Source organism: Mustelus asterias, chromosome 21 (assembly GCF_964213995.1).
Source record: "Mustelus asterias chromosome 21, sMusAst1.hap1.1, whole genome shotgun sequence".
Taxonomy (NCBI): Eukaryota; Metazoa; Chordata; class Chondrichthyes; order Carcharhiniformes; family Triakidae; genus Mustelus; species Mustelus asterias.
The window spans coordinates 16,417,933-16,435,155 of NC_135821.1; the positions used below are offsets into that span (position 1 = coordinate 16,417,933).

Consider the following 17,223-nt stretch of genomic DNA (forward strand, 5'->3'; position numbering starts at 1 on the left):
CACCCACGGTGGGATGAAAAGGAACCCGTTAGCAGGTTGAATATCTAAGGCAGTGCCTACCTATATCCAAAGTCTTGCCCTGTTTAGGATCAGCCTGGAGTTTATTGTAGTGAATTGTAACTTCTCCCTTGCAGAATGTTAAAAGAGACGTTAATATACAAAAAGCAGCAATTTATGATATTTATCACTGAAAATCCAGCTAAAGAACACACTCTATAATTCAAACAAAATACATAGTCAAGGCATTTGATCATCCAATCCCCAAACCCCATCCAATCCCCAAACTCCCCCACAAAAACCCATCCAATCCCCAAACCCTATCCAATCCCCAAACTCTCACACTGAGGCCCAATCCTCTAAATCTCTAACTGGCTCTCCCCTCAAAACACGATCCTTTTGTACTCGTTGGAATTTAGAAGGCTGAGGGGGGATCTTGTAGAGACCTATAAGATAATGAAGGGGCTGGATAGGGTAGAGGTGGAGAGATTCTTTCCACTTAGAAAGGAAGCTAGAACTAGAGGGCACAGCCTCAAAATAAAGGGGGGTCAGTTTAGGACAGAGTTGAGGAGGAACTTCTTCTCTCAGAGGGTGGTGAATCTCTGGAATTCTCTGCCCACTGAAGTGGTGGAGGCTACCTCGTTGAATATGTTTAAATCACGGATAGATGGATTCCTGATCGGTAAGGGAATTAGGGGTTATAGGGATCAGGCGGGTAAGTGGAGCTGATCCACTTCAGATCAGCCATGATCTTATTGAATGGCGGGGCAGGCTCGAGGGGCTAGATGGCCTACTCCTGCTCCTATTTCTTATGTTCTTATGTCCCTTAACTCACACATCAATCCCCATGCCTAAGTCTTCCGGATCTCCCATCAAAGCTCATCCTCAGCTGGCCAGTCTTGTCCCATTTTATTCCTGGTAACAGACTGGTAAATTTGCTCTGCACACCCTCCAGGCTGAATACGGGAGCCGAGATGAGAAAATGCCCTGATCGATCTTTGGTCCAAAGCTTTTGCAGCTTTCTGTGCTTTTATTGTGCCACCTAATTTAAGCTGGAATTTTCCAGTCCCTCCGTGGCAGGTTTTCCCGTGGCCGGGCCAGCGGGCCATAGTGTCATCAGCAAACCTTGGCAGACAAGATAATGGACCAGATGCGAGAACATGATATTGGAATAGGTGCTTGATGCAGACATGATGGGCCGAAGGGCCTTTTGCTGTGCTGTAAAACTCTATTGCTGTGACTATGCATACACAGCTCACCATTTATTTATTTAAAACATCGATATAGTGAAAGGTTGAGCTGTGGTGAGAGAAATCTCACCAATTGGAGTGGAGTACATACCCATAGTCCATATTCATAGAATCGTAGAATCCCTACAGTGCAGAAGAGGCCATTTGGCCCATCGGGTCTGCACCGACTCCCAGACAGAGTATCTTACCCAGGCTTTCTCCCCGCCCTATCCCTGTAACGCCGCACATTGCCATGGCCAATCCACCTAACCTGCATATCTTGGAGTGTGGGAGAAAACCGGAGCACCCGGAGGAAACCCACCCAGACACGGGGAGAATGTGCAAACTCCGCACAGTCAGTGACCCGAACCGGGAATTGAACACGGGTCCCTGGCGCTGTGAGGCAGCAGTGCTAACCACCGGGCTGCCCCACTAATTATATTCTCTCTCACCTACCTTCCAACCACTTTCATGGACTCTCGTTTATGTTAACTGCCGCTTGTGTAGAATTACATTTCCAGCACAGAGACCCCCACACACCCCCACCCCGTATGCACACCCCCAGCCTCCCCATCCACCTTCCCCTCTCCCCTCCATGTAGGTCTCCTATCACGGTCCTCCACTTCCTCTCCCATACTGCCTCCACCCTCCGTCCTTCCCCTCAGGCCCCTCCTCTCCCCTCCCCATTTGCCCGTTCTCCTCTCCTCCACTCCCCCCTCCCCTAACCCCACCATGTATGCACCTGGCTCCCCTCATGGCCGACCCCTCTCTCCTCTCACACCCTCAGGCCCCCTCCCCACTCCTCCTCCCCCTCCTTCACACCTTCACAGCTTGAATCATCTTGGCCACTTCCACTTTCGTTTTCCCCTTCACCGATTTCCCGGTCACGCCGACTATTTCGTCACCCGCGGCCAGGATGCCGTCGACAGCGGCTGGAGTGTTGTCAAAAACCTGCCGGGGCCAAAACACACCCACATCAATCACAACACCTCACTGGGTGACACCAAAGGAGCTGGAGTGGACCCAGGCACAAGGAGCAGGGCTGGAGCAGAACAGCAGCTGACCGGGAGTGGGCCAGGAACAAAGGGCGGCACGGTGGCACAGTGGGTTAGCGCTGCTGCCTCACAGTGCCAGGGATCCGGGTTCGATTCCAGCCTTGGGTCACTGTCTGTGTGGAGTCTGCACGTTCTCCCCGTGTCTACGTGGGTTTCCTCCGGGCGCTCCGGTTTCCTCCCACAGTCCAAAGATGTGCGGGTTAGGTGGATTGGCCGTGCTAAATTGCCCCTTAGTGTCCCAAGATGTGTAGGTTAGGGGGATTAGTGGGGCAGATATATGGGGTTACAGGGATGGGGCCTGGTTGAAAGTTTATTAGTGTCACAAGTAGGCTTACATTAACACTGCAATGAAGTTACTGTGAAAATCCCCTACTCGCCACACTCCGGCGCCTGTTCGGGTACACTGAGGGAGAATTTAGCACGGCCAGTGCACCCTAACCAGCACGTCTTTCAGAGTGTGGGAGGAAACTGGAGCAACCGGAGGAAACCCACGGGGGAGAACGTGCAGACTCCACACAGACAGCGAGCCAAGCCGGGAATCGAACCTGGCTCCCTGGCATTGTGAGGCAGCAGTGCTCTGTCGGAGAGTTGGTGCAGACTCGATGGGCTGAACGGCCTCCTTCTGCACTGTAGGGATTCTATGAAAGTGGAGCTGAGCCCGAGCAGAAAGGGTGTGAACCAGTAGCAGAGTGGGAGCAGGGCCTGAACAGGAGCAGAGTCAGAGCCAGAGTGGAAATTGTTCCACAATGAATCACACGTGAGCAATTTGAAGAGTGGGAAATCCGGAGATGCAGTGAGCGCACTAAGGGACAATTTAGCATAAAGTTTATCTATTAGTCACAAGTAGGCTTACATTAACACTGCAATGAAGTTACTGTGAAAATCCCCCAGTTGCCACACTCCGGCACCTGTTCGGGTACACTGAGGGAGAACTCAGCACGGCCAATGCGCCCTAACCAGCACGTCTTTCGGACTGTGGGAGGAAACCGGAGCACCCGGAGGAAACCCACGTAGACACGGGAAGAACGTGCAGACTCCTCACAGACAGTGACCCAAGCCGGGAATCGAACCCGGGTCCCTGGTGCTGTGAGGCAGCAGTGCTAACCATCGTGCCACCTGGCCAATGCACCTAACCCACACATCTTTTGGGTGGAAACCGGAGCTCCTGGAGGAAACCCACGCAGACAAGGGGAGAATGTGCAGACTCCACACAGCGAGTGTAGAAGAGAAGGGGGCAGAGCTGGGCTGACACACTGCAGGAGGCAGGAGCTCAGAGGAAATGGAACATTACACAGAATACCGAATAATCTCGGTGGGAATGGGTGTACGGGAGGAAGGACAAAATTGACGTGATGAGGGAGATGTGAACCTAGACGTGTGAGCAGAGCCTTTCAGCCAAGCCACAAGTGGAAAGAGGGAGAGAGAGAGAGAGAGAGAGATGTGTTATCTTATTTCAGGAGAGGAGGTTTATACTGGCTTCCTTTACCTGCACAATGTATAAACAGGGACAGTACTGGGCCCCTCCTCCAATGCTGATTCCAATTAAGTTCTGAGAGTCTTTTTTCAGTGTCACTGTCCCAGGCACAGTCGGAATACCTCTGATTAAAAAAAAACATTACAAAATTTATACTTATTACATTGATGTTAAAACAACACACCCCTCTCCATTCAAATCAATGGACAACACATAGCAATGTCATCTACTGCGGTGCCACCATCTTAGTAGTGGCTACTAAGGGCGGCGATGGCCTGGTAGTATTATCGCTAGACTATTAATCCAGAAACTCAGCTAATGTTCTGGGGACCCGGGTTCGAATCCCGCCACGGCAGCTGGTGGAATTTGAATTCAATAAAAATATCTGGAATTAAGAATTTACTGATGACCATGAAACCATTGTCGGAAAAACCCATCTGGTTCACTAATGTCCTTTAGGGAAGGAAATCCTTACCAGTCTGAGCCTACACGTGACTCCAGAGACACAGCAATGTGGTTGACTCTCAATTGCCCTCAGAAATGGCCCAACATTGCGGCACAGTGGTTAGCACTGCTGCCTCACAGCGCCAGGGACCCGGGTTCGATTCCCGGCTTGGGTCACTGTCTGTGGAGTTTGCACGTTCTCCCCGTGTCTGCGCGGGTTTCCTCCTGGTGCCCTGGTTTCCTCCCACAGTCTGAAAGACATGCTGGTTAAGTGCATTGACCCGAACAGGCGCCAAAGTGTGGTGACTAGGGGAATTTCACAGTAACTTCATTGCAGTGTTAATGTAAGCCTTACTTGTGACTAATAAATAAACTTTAACTCTACATGCCACTCAGTTTCAAGGGCAAGTAGGGATGGGCAATAAATGCTGGCCAGCCAGTGACACCCATGTCCCAAGAATGAATAATGAACAAAGTGGCTGCCCTGAGCTGCCGGGGATCATCAAGAGCAGTGAAACGGTACAGCAGGGTGTATAACTACACGGCCCAGTACAGATCTCACTCAACAGGTACTGTCTAACTAACTGATTCAATGTAGTGGAGAAGGGATGTTGTGGATATCTTAAGAGTGGGATCCCAATCTAATGAAACTACCAGCCTTAAACAGCACAAGGCTCTGAGCAAAGTCACCACATCCAGTCAGTAATGACAATGAACAGAGAACCGAGTTGGATGTGGTCGTGTAGTGATTATGTGACTGAACTAGTAACCAAGGAGTGTTAATAATTCAGAGAACAGGAGTTCAGATCCACCCCCCGCCACAGGGGAATTTGGGGATTTTAATTCAATTCAAAATGGGAAAATAAAAAGTTGGTGTCAGTAAAAGTAGTAAGAAGTTTAACAACGCCAGGTTAAAGTCCACCAGGTTTATTTGGTAGCAAACGCCACCAAATAAACCTATTGGACTTTAACCTGGTGTTGTTAGACTCCTTACTGTGTTTACCTCAGTCCAACACCGGCATCTCCACATCAGTAAAAGTAACCAGGCAACTGTCAAAACCCAACTGATTCACTGAGGTTCTTTGGAGGAGGGAATCTGCCAATCTTACCTGCTCTGATCCATTAGTGTCTCCAATCCCACAGTAATTTGGTCACCACTTAACTATCAGTTGGCCACTCAGTAACCATCACCTTCCCAGGGCGATGGGTAATAAATGTGGCCTTGCCAATGATGCCCAAACCAGAGAATGAATCAAAATAAAAACAGGAGGAAGAGAAGATTCCCCCATCTTTGGCCACAATGGAACCCATCATGCATGTCTTCAACCAAACACTCTGGGCCTCAGCTCCTTTCTCCATGTTTGGACCAAGACTGTGATGAGGGTGGCACGGTGGCACAGTGGTTGGCACTACGGCCTCACAGCCGTAGGGCCCCGGGTTCGATACTGGCCTCGGGTGCAGCCTCAGCAATGTGCAAGAAGCTCGACACCATCCTGGGCAGAGCAGCCCACTCAATCACTACGCCCGCGACAGGACCCAGGATCCTCTCCCCTCCGTCACACTGCAACTGGAATGAGCACCAGCTAGAAGGGGCAAAGCAAGAGTTCGCCAAGGTTTCGTCAACAGAACCTCCCAAATCCACGACCGCTACTATTCCGGACAGGTAGATGGAAATGCCTTCGAGCTCCGCGCCATGTCACATACCCGACTTGGATGTCTATTACTGTTCATTCATTGCTCCTAGACCAAAATCTTACAGACTCCCTACCGCATAACTCTGTGGGAATAGCTTCTGGGCTGCAGTGGTTCAAGATGGTGCATTATGACCTTCTCAATGTGCAGCGACAATAATCTCTCCCTCAACATCAGTAAACGAAGGAGATTGTTATCGACTTCAGGAAACGTAGGGGAGAACATGCCCCTGTCTACATCAATGGTGTTGAAGTGGAAATGGTCGAGAGCTTCAGGTTTCTAGATGTCCAGATCGCCAACAACCTATCCTGGACCTTCCTCGCTGATCTATAGTTAAGAAAGCCCATCAACACCTCTACTTTTTCAGGAGGCTAAGGAAATTCGGCATGTCGGCTCCGGATCCCACCAACATTTACAGATGCACCATAGAAAGCATCCTTTCCAGATGTATCACAGTTTGGTATGTGTCCTGCTCTGTCCAAGACCGCAAGAAACTATAAAGGGTCGTGAACGAAGCCCAGTCCATCACGCAAACCGGCCTCCCATCCAATAACTCTGTCTACACTTCCCACTGCCTCAGAAAAGCAGCCGCCATAACCAAGGACCCCACACAGCCCAGGCATATTCACTTCCACCTTCTTCCACTGGGAAAAAGATACAGAAGCCTGAGATCACATACCAACCGACTCAAGAACAGTTTCTTCCCTGCTGCTGTCAGACGTTTGAAAGGACCTATCATATATTGAGTTTAACTTTCTCTACGCCCTAGCTGTAACTGCAACATTTTATTCTGCACCCTCTCCTTTCTTTCTCCCTTATGTACTTTATGAACAGTATGCTTTGTCTGTACAGCGTGCAAGAAACAATACTTTTCACTGTATCCCAGTACATGTGACAATAGTAAATCAAATCAGTGTTTGCAGAGATAGACTATACATACCAGCACTGCCAGTGGCACCCACACCTCATGAATGCATAACAGATCAGTAACAGTTAATAACATTTTTGTGCCACTTTATTCAATCAGAGAAACATTTACTCACAATTTATCCTCTTCAATTTCAAAATCCATGTCGCTGAACATTATAGTTCCCTCGACAATCTCCGGCTGCTTCGGGCCTCTGTGGAGAAGAACTTTTTATGAGTGGGATCCAACATTCAGGCTCAACGTTGCACCAGAGAGTTTAACACGTTCTGTCCAATCTGCCTCTTTCAACTTCTTCCCCCACAGCCAATTCTCCCAAAACTTAATACGGACACAGATGGGGGACAAAAACCTAAAATACAGACACGATCCTAACATATGGACAATACCCTAATATCGAGACAGCATCTTAGATGGATGTGTGGATGTTCTTCTCCTTGTGGGAGAGACCAGAACTAGGGGGCACAGATTAAAGATAAGGGGTCTCCTATTTAAATGGAGAGGGGGAGAATGTTGTTCTCTCAGGGCGTGGTTGGTCTGTGGGATTCTCTTCCTCAGAGAGCTACAGAGGCTGGGTTATTGAATATTTGTAAGGCTGAGTCCACCTAACCTGCACATCTTTGGACACTAAGGGGGAATTTAGAATGGCCAATCCACCTAACCTGCACATCTTTGGACACTAAGGGGGAATTTAGCATGGCCAATCCACCTAACCTGCACATCTTTGGACACTAAGGGGCAATTTAGCATGGCCAATCCACCTAACCTGCACATCTTTGGACACTAAGGGGCAATATAGCCTGGCCAATCCATCTAACATGCATATCTTTGGACACTAAAGGGCAATTTAGCATGGCCAATCCACCTAACCTGCACATCTTTGGACACTAAAGGGCAATTTAGCATGGCCAATCCATCTAACCTGCATAGCTATGGACTGTGGGAGGAAACCAGAGCACCCGGAGGAAACCCACGCAGACAGGGGGAGAATGTGCAGACTCCACACAGACAGTGACCCAAGGCCGGAATTGAACCCGGATCCCTGGCGTTGTGAGGCAGCAGTGGTGACCACTCTGCTATCCCGTGTGTGGAGGGGGAAGGAGCTGCTGATTTTAGCGTTTAAGAGTGGCTTCTGTCACTGGTAAATATTCAAACTAATAACTTGAACTGGATCGAGTGCTTAGTTAAAAGATTGAGCACTTATAAGTTGACAAACCACATTGCCTAATGAACTAATGGAGATGACAGGGCTGGTTATTGTATCGCAATTACAACTTTGGGAGTTTCTGGCAAGCAGTGCAATCCCAGATGACCACACCTACAGCTGGAGGAACATCAGCCTCGGGATTGCTGAGTTGGCCGAAATCGCAGGGCATCAGAGAGGGGGAAGTGTTACCCGGACACTTCGATCCAGGAGGCAGTTGTGCCCCCAAAGCAGGGTAGTGATACCAGCCTGGTAGGATCAGGGACAGGAGTGAATATGAAGCAGGCAGGTAAGGAAGTACCAGGAGATGTGCTGGGGGAACCTACCCTTAACCAACAAGTACAAGCTTCTTGCTGCCCAGTTGGAGATAGGCAAAATCTGCTGGCAGCCTGGTGCAGGAAACCATTCAGTGTTGTGTGTGTGTGTGTGTATGTGTTTGTCCGGGACGGCACGGCGGCACAGAGATTAGCACTGCTGCCTCGCAGCGCCAAGGACCCGGGTTCGATTCCCGGCTCGGGTCACTGTCTGTGTGGAGTTTGCACGTCCTTCCTGTGTCTGCGTGGGTTTCCTCCCACACTCCAAAGACGCGCAGGTTAGGTGGATTGCCCATAGTAAATTGACCCTTAGTGTCCCAAGATGTGTAGGATAGGGGGATTAGCGGGGTAAATTCGTGGAATATAGGGCCTGGGGGGGGGGGTGATACTCTTTTGGAGAGTCGGTGCAGACTCGATGGGCCGAATGGCCTCCTTCTGCACTGTAGGGATTCCATGATTCTATGATCAAGGGATATGGGGATAGTATTTTCGCAACGTTTAAACATTCTAAAATGAAAACTGGTCACAGTGCCATTGCAGAGGGGGAAATCCCTCCGCAGGGCGGCCAGTGGCTGCAGCTGCGGTCATTCATTAACTGTGACAGGGAGCGTTGAATAAGCCATGTCGCAATGCCGGATCCTGCTCTGTCGTTGGAAAGCTGCCTCCTTTCATTAGGCACATGTGCCTCAATAGGCCCTTTAATCAGACTAATTAGTCACTAATTAGCTCCTTGTGGGCAGATAACTGTAACATCCTCAAACTGACAGGTTCCAAACTGGCCCAGAGGCAACGACAAGTCAGCAAACCAGCGCTGGGGAGTTTAGGACCTGTCCAACTGCATTGCCACCCTTGTCAAGAATCTGAAATTCGTCCCTGAGTGTCCTATCTTCACAGCATAAGACTTAAAAGAAACACAGCAGAAATAATAGGGAACCAAGGGTCCATCAACGCCTCGACTTTCTCAGGAGGCTAAGGAAATTTGGTATGTCCGCTACAACTTTCACCAACTTCTACAGATGCACCACAGAAAGCATCCTTTCCGGATGTATTACAGCTTGGTATGGCTCCTGCTTTGGCCAAGAAACTACAAAGGGTCGTGAACGTAGCCCAGTCCATCCTCCGGGTGCTCTGGTTTCCTCCCACATTTTGAACGACATGCTGGCGAGGTGCATTGACCCGAACAGGCGCCAGACTGTGGCGACTAGGGGAATTTCACAGTAACTTCACTGCAGTGTTAATGTAAGCCTTACTTGTGACTAATAACAAATAAACTTTAAACAAACCAGCCTCCCATCCATTGACTCTGTCTACACTTCCCGCTGCCTCTGGAAAAGCAGCCAGCATAATCAAGGACCCCACGCGCCCCGGACATTTTCTCTTCCACCTTCTTCTGTCAGGAAAAAGATACAAAAGTCTGAGTTCACGTACCAACCGACTCAAGAACAGCTTCTTCCCTGCTGCCATCAGACTTTTGAATGGACTTACCCTAAATTGAGCTGATCTTTCTCTACACCCTAGCTATGGCTGTAACACTACATTCTGCACCCTCTCATTCTCCCCTATGTACTCTATGAATGGTATGTTTCATCCGTAGAGCGCGCAAGAAACAATGCTTTTCACTGTATCCCAATACGTGTGACAATAATAAGTCAAAGCAAATCAAATAATATAAGGAAGGAACTTAAAAGTAATAAAGTGGTTAGCAAAGGAAAGGTACTCAAGAAATGAATGGGACTAAAACCTCCGGATCTGACAGGTTCAAATGGATTGAAGAGAGATTGTGGCTGCACGGGATGCAATGATTCGGAGAAGTCCCAAAGAATTGGAATACAGTAAATGTAACTCAGCCATTCAAGGAAGGAGAGAGAGGGAGAGGAAACTACAGACCAGTTAGCCTGACACCAATTCTCATGAAACTGCTGGAATCTAAAGCAGTATTAATGAATTGGTAACAGGAAACTTAAAAATATCATAATTTGATGAGACAGATTTATGAAAGGAAATTCTTGCGCGACAAATTAATTAGACCTTTTGAGAATGTATCTAGCAAGGTAGTTCAAGGCGAACCAGTGGATGTACTACTTGGGATTCCATCTACAGTAATTTGTCAAGCCTCCTTCGACCAGGCAATGGCCGAGTGGTTATCACTAGACCAATAATCCAGAAACGCAGCTAATGTTCTGGGGGACCCCGGGTTCGAATCCCGCCACGGCAGATGGTGGAATTTGAATTCAATAAAAGAAATCTGTCATTATGAATCTACTGATGACCATGAAACCATTGTTGAATGTCGGAAAAACCCATCTGGTTCACTAATGACCTATAGCGAAGGAAATCTGCCATTCTTACCTGGTCTGGCCTACATGTGACTACAGAGCAATGTGGTTGACTCTCAACTGCCCTCTGAACAGGGGAACTAGGGATGGGCAATAAATGTTGGCCCAGCCAGCGATGCCCATGTCCCACAAATGAATTAAAAAAACCTTCCAAACCTCTGCCGCTTAGAAGAATAAGTCCAGCAGATGCATGGAAACACCTCCAAACCACTCGCCATCCTGACTTGGAAATATATCACCATTCCTTCACTGTCACTGGGTCAAAATCCTGGAACTCCCTCCCTAATATCACTGCACCACGTGGACTGCGACGTTTCAAGAAGGCGGCTCACCACCAGCATCTCAAGGGCAAATAGGGATGGGCAACTCACTTCACGCAAAAGAATCAATAAATAATTTTCAGATGGCATTAAGATGCCACGTTAAAGGTTATAGAATCATAGAATCCTACAGTACAGAAGGAGGCTATTCAGCCCATCGAGTCTGCATTGACCACAATCCCACCCTATCCCCAAAACCCCATGCATTTACTCCAGGTAGTCCCCCTGACACGAAGGGGCAATTTAGCATGGCCAATCTACCTAACCCGCGCCTCTTTGGACTGTGGGAGGAAACTGGAGCACCCGGAGGAAACCCACACAGACACGGAGAGGGTGTTGCACAAAGATAAGGGCTCATGTGGTTAAGGATAATATATTAGCATGGACAGAGGATTAAAGAACTAAAAAGAGAGTAAGATTAAACAGTTAGAGTATAGTGTGCAGTTCTGGAATCCACATTATAGGAGGGATGTGATAGCACTGGAAAGGGTGCAGAGGAGATTTACCAGGATGTTGCCTGGGCTGGAGAGTGTCAGTTATGAAGAGAGATTGGATAGATTGGGGTTGCTTTCCTTGGAGCAGAGGAGACTGAAGGGGAACATCACTGAGATGTATGAAATTATGAGGGGTATAGGTAGAGTAGACAGGAAGAAACTTTCCCCTTTGTGGAGGCATCACTGACCAGGGGACATAGATTTTAGATAAGGGACAGGAGGTTTAGGGCAGCACGGTAGCACAGTGGTTAGCACTGCTGCCTCACAGCACCAGGGACCCAGGTTCGATTCCCGGCTTGGGTCACTGTCTGTGTGGAGTTTGCACATTCTCCTCGTGTCTGCGTGGGTTTCCTCCGGGTGCTCCGGTTTCCTCCCACAGTCCAAAGATGTGCGGGTTAGGTTGATTGGCCATGCTAAAAATTGCCCTTAGTGTCCTGTGATGTGTAGGTTAGAGAGATTAGTGGGTAAATATGTAGGGATATGGGGGTAGGGCCTGGGTGGGTTTGTGGTCGGTGCAGACTCGATGGGCCGAATGGCCTCTTTCTGTACTGTAGGGTTTCTATGATTTTGCACATTCTCCCTGTGTCTGCGTGGGTTTCCTCCGGGTGCTCCGGTTTCCTCCCACAGTCCAAAGATGTGTGAGCTAGGTTGATTGGCCATTCTAAATTGCCCTTAGTGTCCTGGGATGCATCGGTTAGAGGGATTAGAGGGATATGTGGGGATGTGGGGATATGTGGAAATATGGGGATAGGGCCTGGGTGGGATTGTGGTTGGTGAAGACTCGATGGGCCGAATGGCCTCTTTCTGCACTGTATGATTCTATGATGTGAGGAAACAAATTTCACGTGAAGGATGGTGGGAATCTGGAACTCACTACCTAAGGGCAGCGCGATGGCACAGTGGTTAGCACTGCTGCCGCACAGCGCCAGAGACCCCGGGTTCAATTCCCAGCTTGTGTCACTGTCTGTGCCGAGTCTGGATTTTCTCTGTGTCTGAGTGGGTTTCCTCCGGGTGCTCCGGTTTCCTCCCACAGTCTGAAAGACGTGCTGGTTAGGGTGCATTGGCCGTGCTAAATTCTCCCTCAGTGTACCCGAACAGGCGGCGGAGTGTGGCGACTAGGGGATTTTCACAGTAACTTAATTGCAGTGCTAACGTACTTGTGACACTAATAAATAAGAAAGGCACCCTCTGAATTCTAATATTTCATAGTTTCCCAACCAGTTAAAAACATTTGGTTTTTTTCTGTTCTTCCATTTTACCACATTATACGCTATCTGTTGCCACCTTATCCACTCATTTAACCTATCCATATCCTGCTACAGATTCTTTGTATCCTCCTCACAGCTTACATCCACAAATAGATTTGTATTGTTAGCAAACTTGATTAAATAGGTAATAAACAGCTGAATCTTCTGGCACCCTACGAGTAACTGCCTACCACCCTACAACCTAGCCGTTTAGTCATAGAGCGATACAACACGGAAAAAGGCCATTCGGCCCATCGTGTCCGTGTCGGTCAAAGACAAACTACCCAACTATTCTGATCCCATTTCCCAGCAGTTGGCCCATAGCCTTGGCATCGCGAGTGCACATCTAAAGACTTGTTAAATGTTATGAGAGTCTCTGCCTCCATCACCCTGCCAGTTTGAAGTTTGTTTATTAGTGTCACAAGTCGGCTTACATTAACACTACAACGAAGTTACTGTGAAAATCCCCCAGTTGCCACATTCCGGCGCCTGTTCGGGTACACTGAGGGAGAATTTAGGCCCCTCTCAATCCCCTCATATCCTCAAAACCCCTCCCCTCAGGCCCCAATCCCCCCTTCCCCTCAGACCCCAAACCCCCCCTCACCTCAGACCCCCAACACCCCCTCCCCTCAGACCTCAACCCCCCCCCTCCCCTCAGATTCCCAAACCCACTCCCCTCAGACCCCCAACATCCCCTCCCCTCAGACCCCCAACCCCCCCACTCCCCTCAGACCCCCTCCCCTCAGACCCCCAAGCCCCCCACCCCTCAGATCCCCAACACCCCCTCCCCTCAGATCCCCAACGCCCCTCCCCTCAGACCCCCAATCCCACTCCCCTCAGACCCCGAAGCCACCCCTCCCCTCAGACCCCCAAGCCCCCCCTCCCCTCAGACCCACAACCCCCCCTCCCCTCAGATCCTCAACCCCCTCCTCCCCTCAGATCCCAAACCCCCCCCTCCCCTCAGATCCCCAACCCCCCCTCCCCTCAGATCCCAAACCCCCCTCCCCTCAGATCCCAAACCCCCCTCCCCTCAGACCTCAACCCCCCGCCCCTCAGATCCCAAACACCCCTCCCCTCAGACCTCAACCCCCCGCCCCTCAGATCCCCAACACCCCCTCCCCTCAGATCCCCAACCTCCCCTCCCCTCAGACCCCCAAGCCCCCCCTCCCTCAGTCCCCCAAGCCCCCCCTCCCCTCAGACCCCCCCTTCCCTCAGACCCCCAACACCCCTCCCCTCAGATCCCCAAACTCCCCTCCCCTCAGATCCCAAACCCCCCCTCCCCTCAGACCCCCAAGCCCCCCCTCCCCTCAGACCCCCAACCCCCCGCCCCTCAGATCTCCAACCCCCCTCCCCTCAGATCCCCAACCCCCCTCCCCTCAGACCCCCCAACCCCCGCCCCTCAGATCCCCAACCCCCCTCCCCTCAGATCCCCAACCCCCCTCCCCTCAGATCCCCAACGCCCCCTCCCCTCAGTCCCCCAACCCCCCCTCCCCTCAGATCCCCAACCCCCCCTCCCCTCAGACCCCCAACCCCCCCTCCCCAGTCCCCCAAACTCCCCTCCTCTCCCCTCAGACTCCCAACCCCCCTCCCCTCAGTCCCCCAAACCCCCTCCCCTCAGACCCCCAACCCCCCCTCCCCTCAGACCCCCAACCCCCCTCCCCTCAGACCCCCAACCCCCCCTCCCCTCAGACCCCCAACGCCCCCTCCCCTCCGATCCCCAACCCCCCTCCCCTCAGACCCCCAACCCCCCCTCCCCTCAGACCCCCAACCCCCCCTCCCCTCAGTCCCCCAACCCCCCCTCCCCTCCCCTCAGACCCCCAACCCCCCTCCCTTCAGACCCCCAACGCCCCCTCCCCTCAGACCCCCAACCCCCCCTCCCCCAGACCCCCAACCCCCCCTCCCCTCAGACCCCCAACCCCCCCTCCCCTCAGATCCCCAACCCCCCTCCCCTCAGACCCCCAACCCCCCTCCCCTCAGACCCCCAACCCCCCTCCCCTCAGTCCCCCAACCCCCCTCCCCTCAGATCCCCCAACCCCCCTCCCCTCAGATCCCCAACACCCCCTCCCCTCAGATCCCCAAGCCCCCCCTCCCTCAATCCCCCAAGCCCCCCCTCCCCTCAGACCCCCCCTCCCCTCAGACACCCAACACCCCTCCCCTCAGATCCCCAAACTCCCCTCCCCTCAGATCCCAAACCCCCCCTCCCCTCAGACCCCCAAGCCCCACCTCCCCTCAGACCCCCAACCCCCCGCCCCTCAGATCCCCAACCCCCCTCCCCTCAGACCCCCAACCCCCGCCCCTCAGATCCCCAACCCCCCTCCCCTCAGATCCCCAACCCCCCTCCCCTCAGATCCCCAACGCCCCCTCCCCTCAGTCCCCCAACCCCCCCTCCCCTCAGATCCCCAACCCCCCCTCCCCTCAGACCCCCAACCCCCCCTCCCCTCAGACCCCCAACCCCCCCTCCCCAGTCCCCCAAACCCCCCTCCTCTCCCCTCAGACCCCCAACCCCCCTCCCCTCAGTCCCCCAACCCCCCTTCCCTCAGACCCCCAACCCCCCCTCCCCTCAGACCCCCAACCACCCCTCCCCTCAGACCCCCAACCCCCCCTGCCCTCAGACCCCCAACGCCCCCTCCCCTCCGATCCCCAACCCCCCTCCCCTCAGACCCCCAACCCCCCCTCCCCTCAGTCCCCCAACCCCCCCTCCCCTCCCCTCAGACCCCCAACCCCCCTCCCCTCAGACCCCCAAACCCCCCTCCCCTCAGACCCCCAACCCCCCCTCCCCCAGACCCCCAACCCCCCCTCCCCTCAGATCCCCAACCCCCCTCCCCTCAGACCCCCAACCCCCCTCCCCTCAGTCCCCCAACCCCCCTCCCCTCAGATCCCCCAACCCCCCTCCCCTCAGATCCCCCAACCCCCCTCCCCTCAGATCCCCAACCCCCCCCAATCACCCAACCCCCCTCCCCTCAGACCCCCAACCCCCCTCCCCTCAGATCCCCAACCCCCCTCCCCTCAGACCCCCAAGCCCCCCTCCCCTCAGATCCCCAACCCCCCTCCCCTCAGACCCCCAAGCCCCCCTCCCCTCAGATCCCCAACCCCCCTCCCCTCAGACCCCCAAGCCCCCCTCCCCTCAGTCCCCCAACCCCCTCCCTTCAGTCCCCCAACCCCCCTCCCCTCAGTCCCCCAACCCCCCTCCCCTCAGTCCCCCAACCCCTCCCTCCCCTCCCCTCAGATCCCCAGCCCCCCCTCCCCTCAGATCCCCAACCCCCCTCCCCTCAGATCCCCAACCACCCCTCCCCTCAGATCCCCAACCCCACCTCCCCTCAAATCCCCAACCCCCCCTCCCCTCCCCTCAGATCCCCAACCCCCCCTCCCCACCCCTCAGATCCCCAACCCCCCCTCCCCTCCCCTCAGATCCCCAACCCCCCCTCCCCTCCCCTCAGATCCCCAACCCCCCCTCCCCTCCCCTCAGATCCCCAACCCCCCCTCCCCTCCCCTCAGATCCCCAACCCCCCCTCCCCTCCCCTCAGATCCCCAACCCCCCCTCCCCTCCCCTCAGATCCCCAACCCCCCCTCCCCTCCCCTCAGATCCCCAACCCCCCCTCCCCTCAGATCCCCAACCCCCCCTCCCCTCCCCTCAGATCCCCAACGCCCCCCCCTCCCCTCAGTTCCCCCCCCCCTCCCCTCAGTTCCCCCCCCCTCTCCTCAGTCTCCCAACCCCCCCCCTCCCCTCAGATCCCCAACCCCCCCCCTCCCCTCAGATCCCCAACCCCCCCTCCCCTCCCCTCAGATCCCCAACCCCCCCTCCCCTCAGATCCCCAACCCCCCCTCCCCTCAGATCCCCAACCCCCCCTCCCCTCCCCTCAGATCCCCAACCCCCCCTCCCCTCCCCTCAGATCCCCACCCCCCCTCCCCTCCCCTCAGATCCCCACCCCCCCCCCCTCCCCTCAGATCCCCACCCCCCCTCCCCTCAGATCCCCACCCCCCCTCCCCTCCCCTCAGATCCCCACCCCCCCTCCCCTCCCCTCAGATCCCCACCCCCCTCCCCTCCCCTCAGATCCCCAACGCCCCCTCCCCTCAGATCCCCAACCCCCCCTCCCCTCAGATCCCCAACCCCCCCTCCCCTCAGATCCCCAACGCCCCCCCCTCCCCTCAGTTCCTCCCCCTCTCCTCAGTCTCCCAACCCCCCCCCTCCCCTCAGATCCCCAACCCCCCCCTCCCCTCAGATCCCCAACCCCCCCCTCCCCTCAGATCCCCAGTCCCCCCTCCCCTCAGATCCCCAACGCCCCCCCCTCCCCTCAGTTCCCCCCCCCCCCCCCTCTCCTCAGTCTCCCAACCCCCCTTCCCCTCAGGTCCCAATTTTTCACCTTTTTCCTGATCTTGCTCCGGATGTTTCTGTTTTTCGATGACGTCAGCTCGGCTGCACTATTGTGTCACTTCTCCTTCCGGTGCGCTGACCCGGATACGACCTCATGTGACAGGCAGTGTGCCCTAGGGG

The 17,223-nt window shown here is 53.8% G+C and overlaps 1 protein-coding gene across 1 annotated transcript in view; it reads right to left on the reverse strand.

The window, feature by feature from the left end:
* The window catches only part of pick1 (protein interacting with prkca 1), a 39,282-nt gene extending 22,119 nt beyond the window's left edge, over window positions 1-17,163 (reverse strand). The window contains exons 1-5 of the mRNA XM_078237556.1: window positions 17,093-17,163; window positions 6,935-7,012; window positions 3,768-3,879; window positions 2,049-2,177; window positions 61-127 (exon numbers count right to left, since the gene is read on the reverse strand). Of these exons, the coding sequence (XP_078093682.1) occupies window positions 61-127; window positions 2,049-2,177; window positions 3,768-3,879; window positions 6,935-6,975 (349 nt within the window). The 5' untranslated portion in view covers window positions 6,976-7,012; window positions 17,093-17,163. The remainder of the gene's footprint in view (window positions 1-60; window positions 128-2,048; window positions 2,178-3,767; window positions 3,880-6,934; window positions 7,013-17,092) is intronic.
* Window positions 17,164-17,223: the final 60 nt, after the last annotated feature.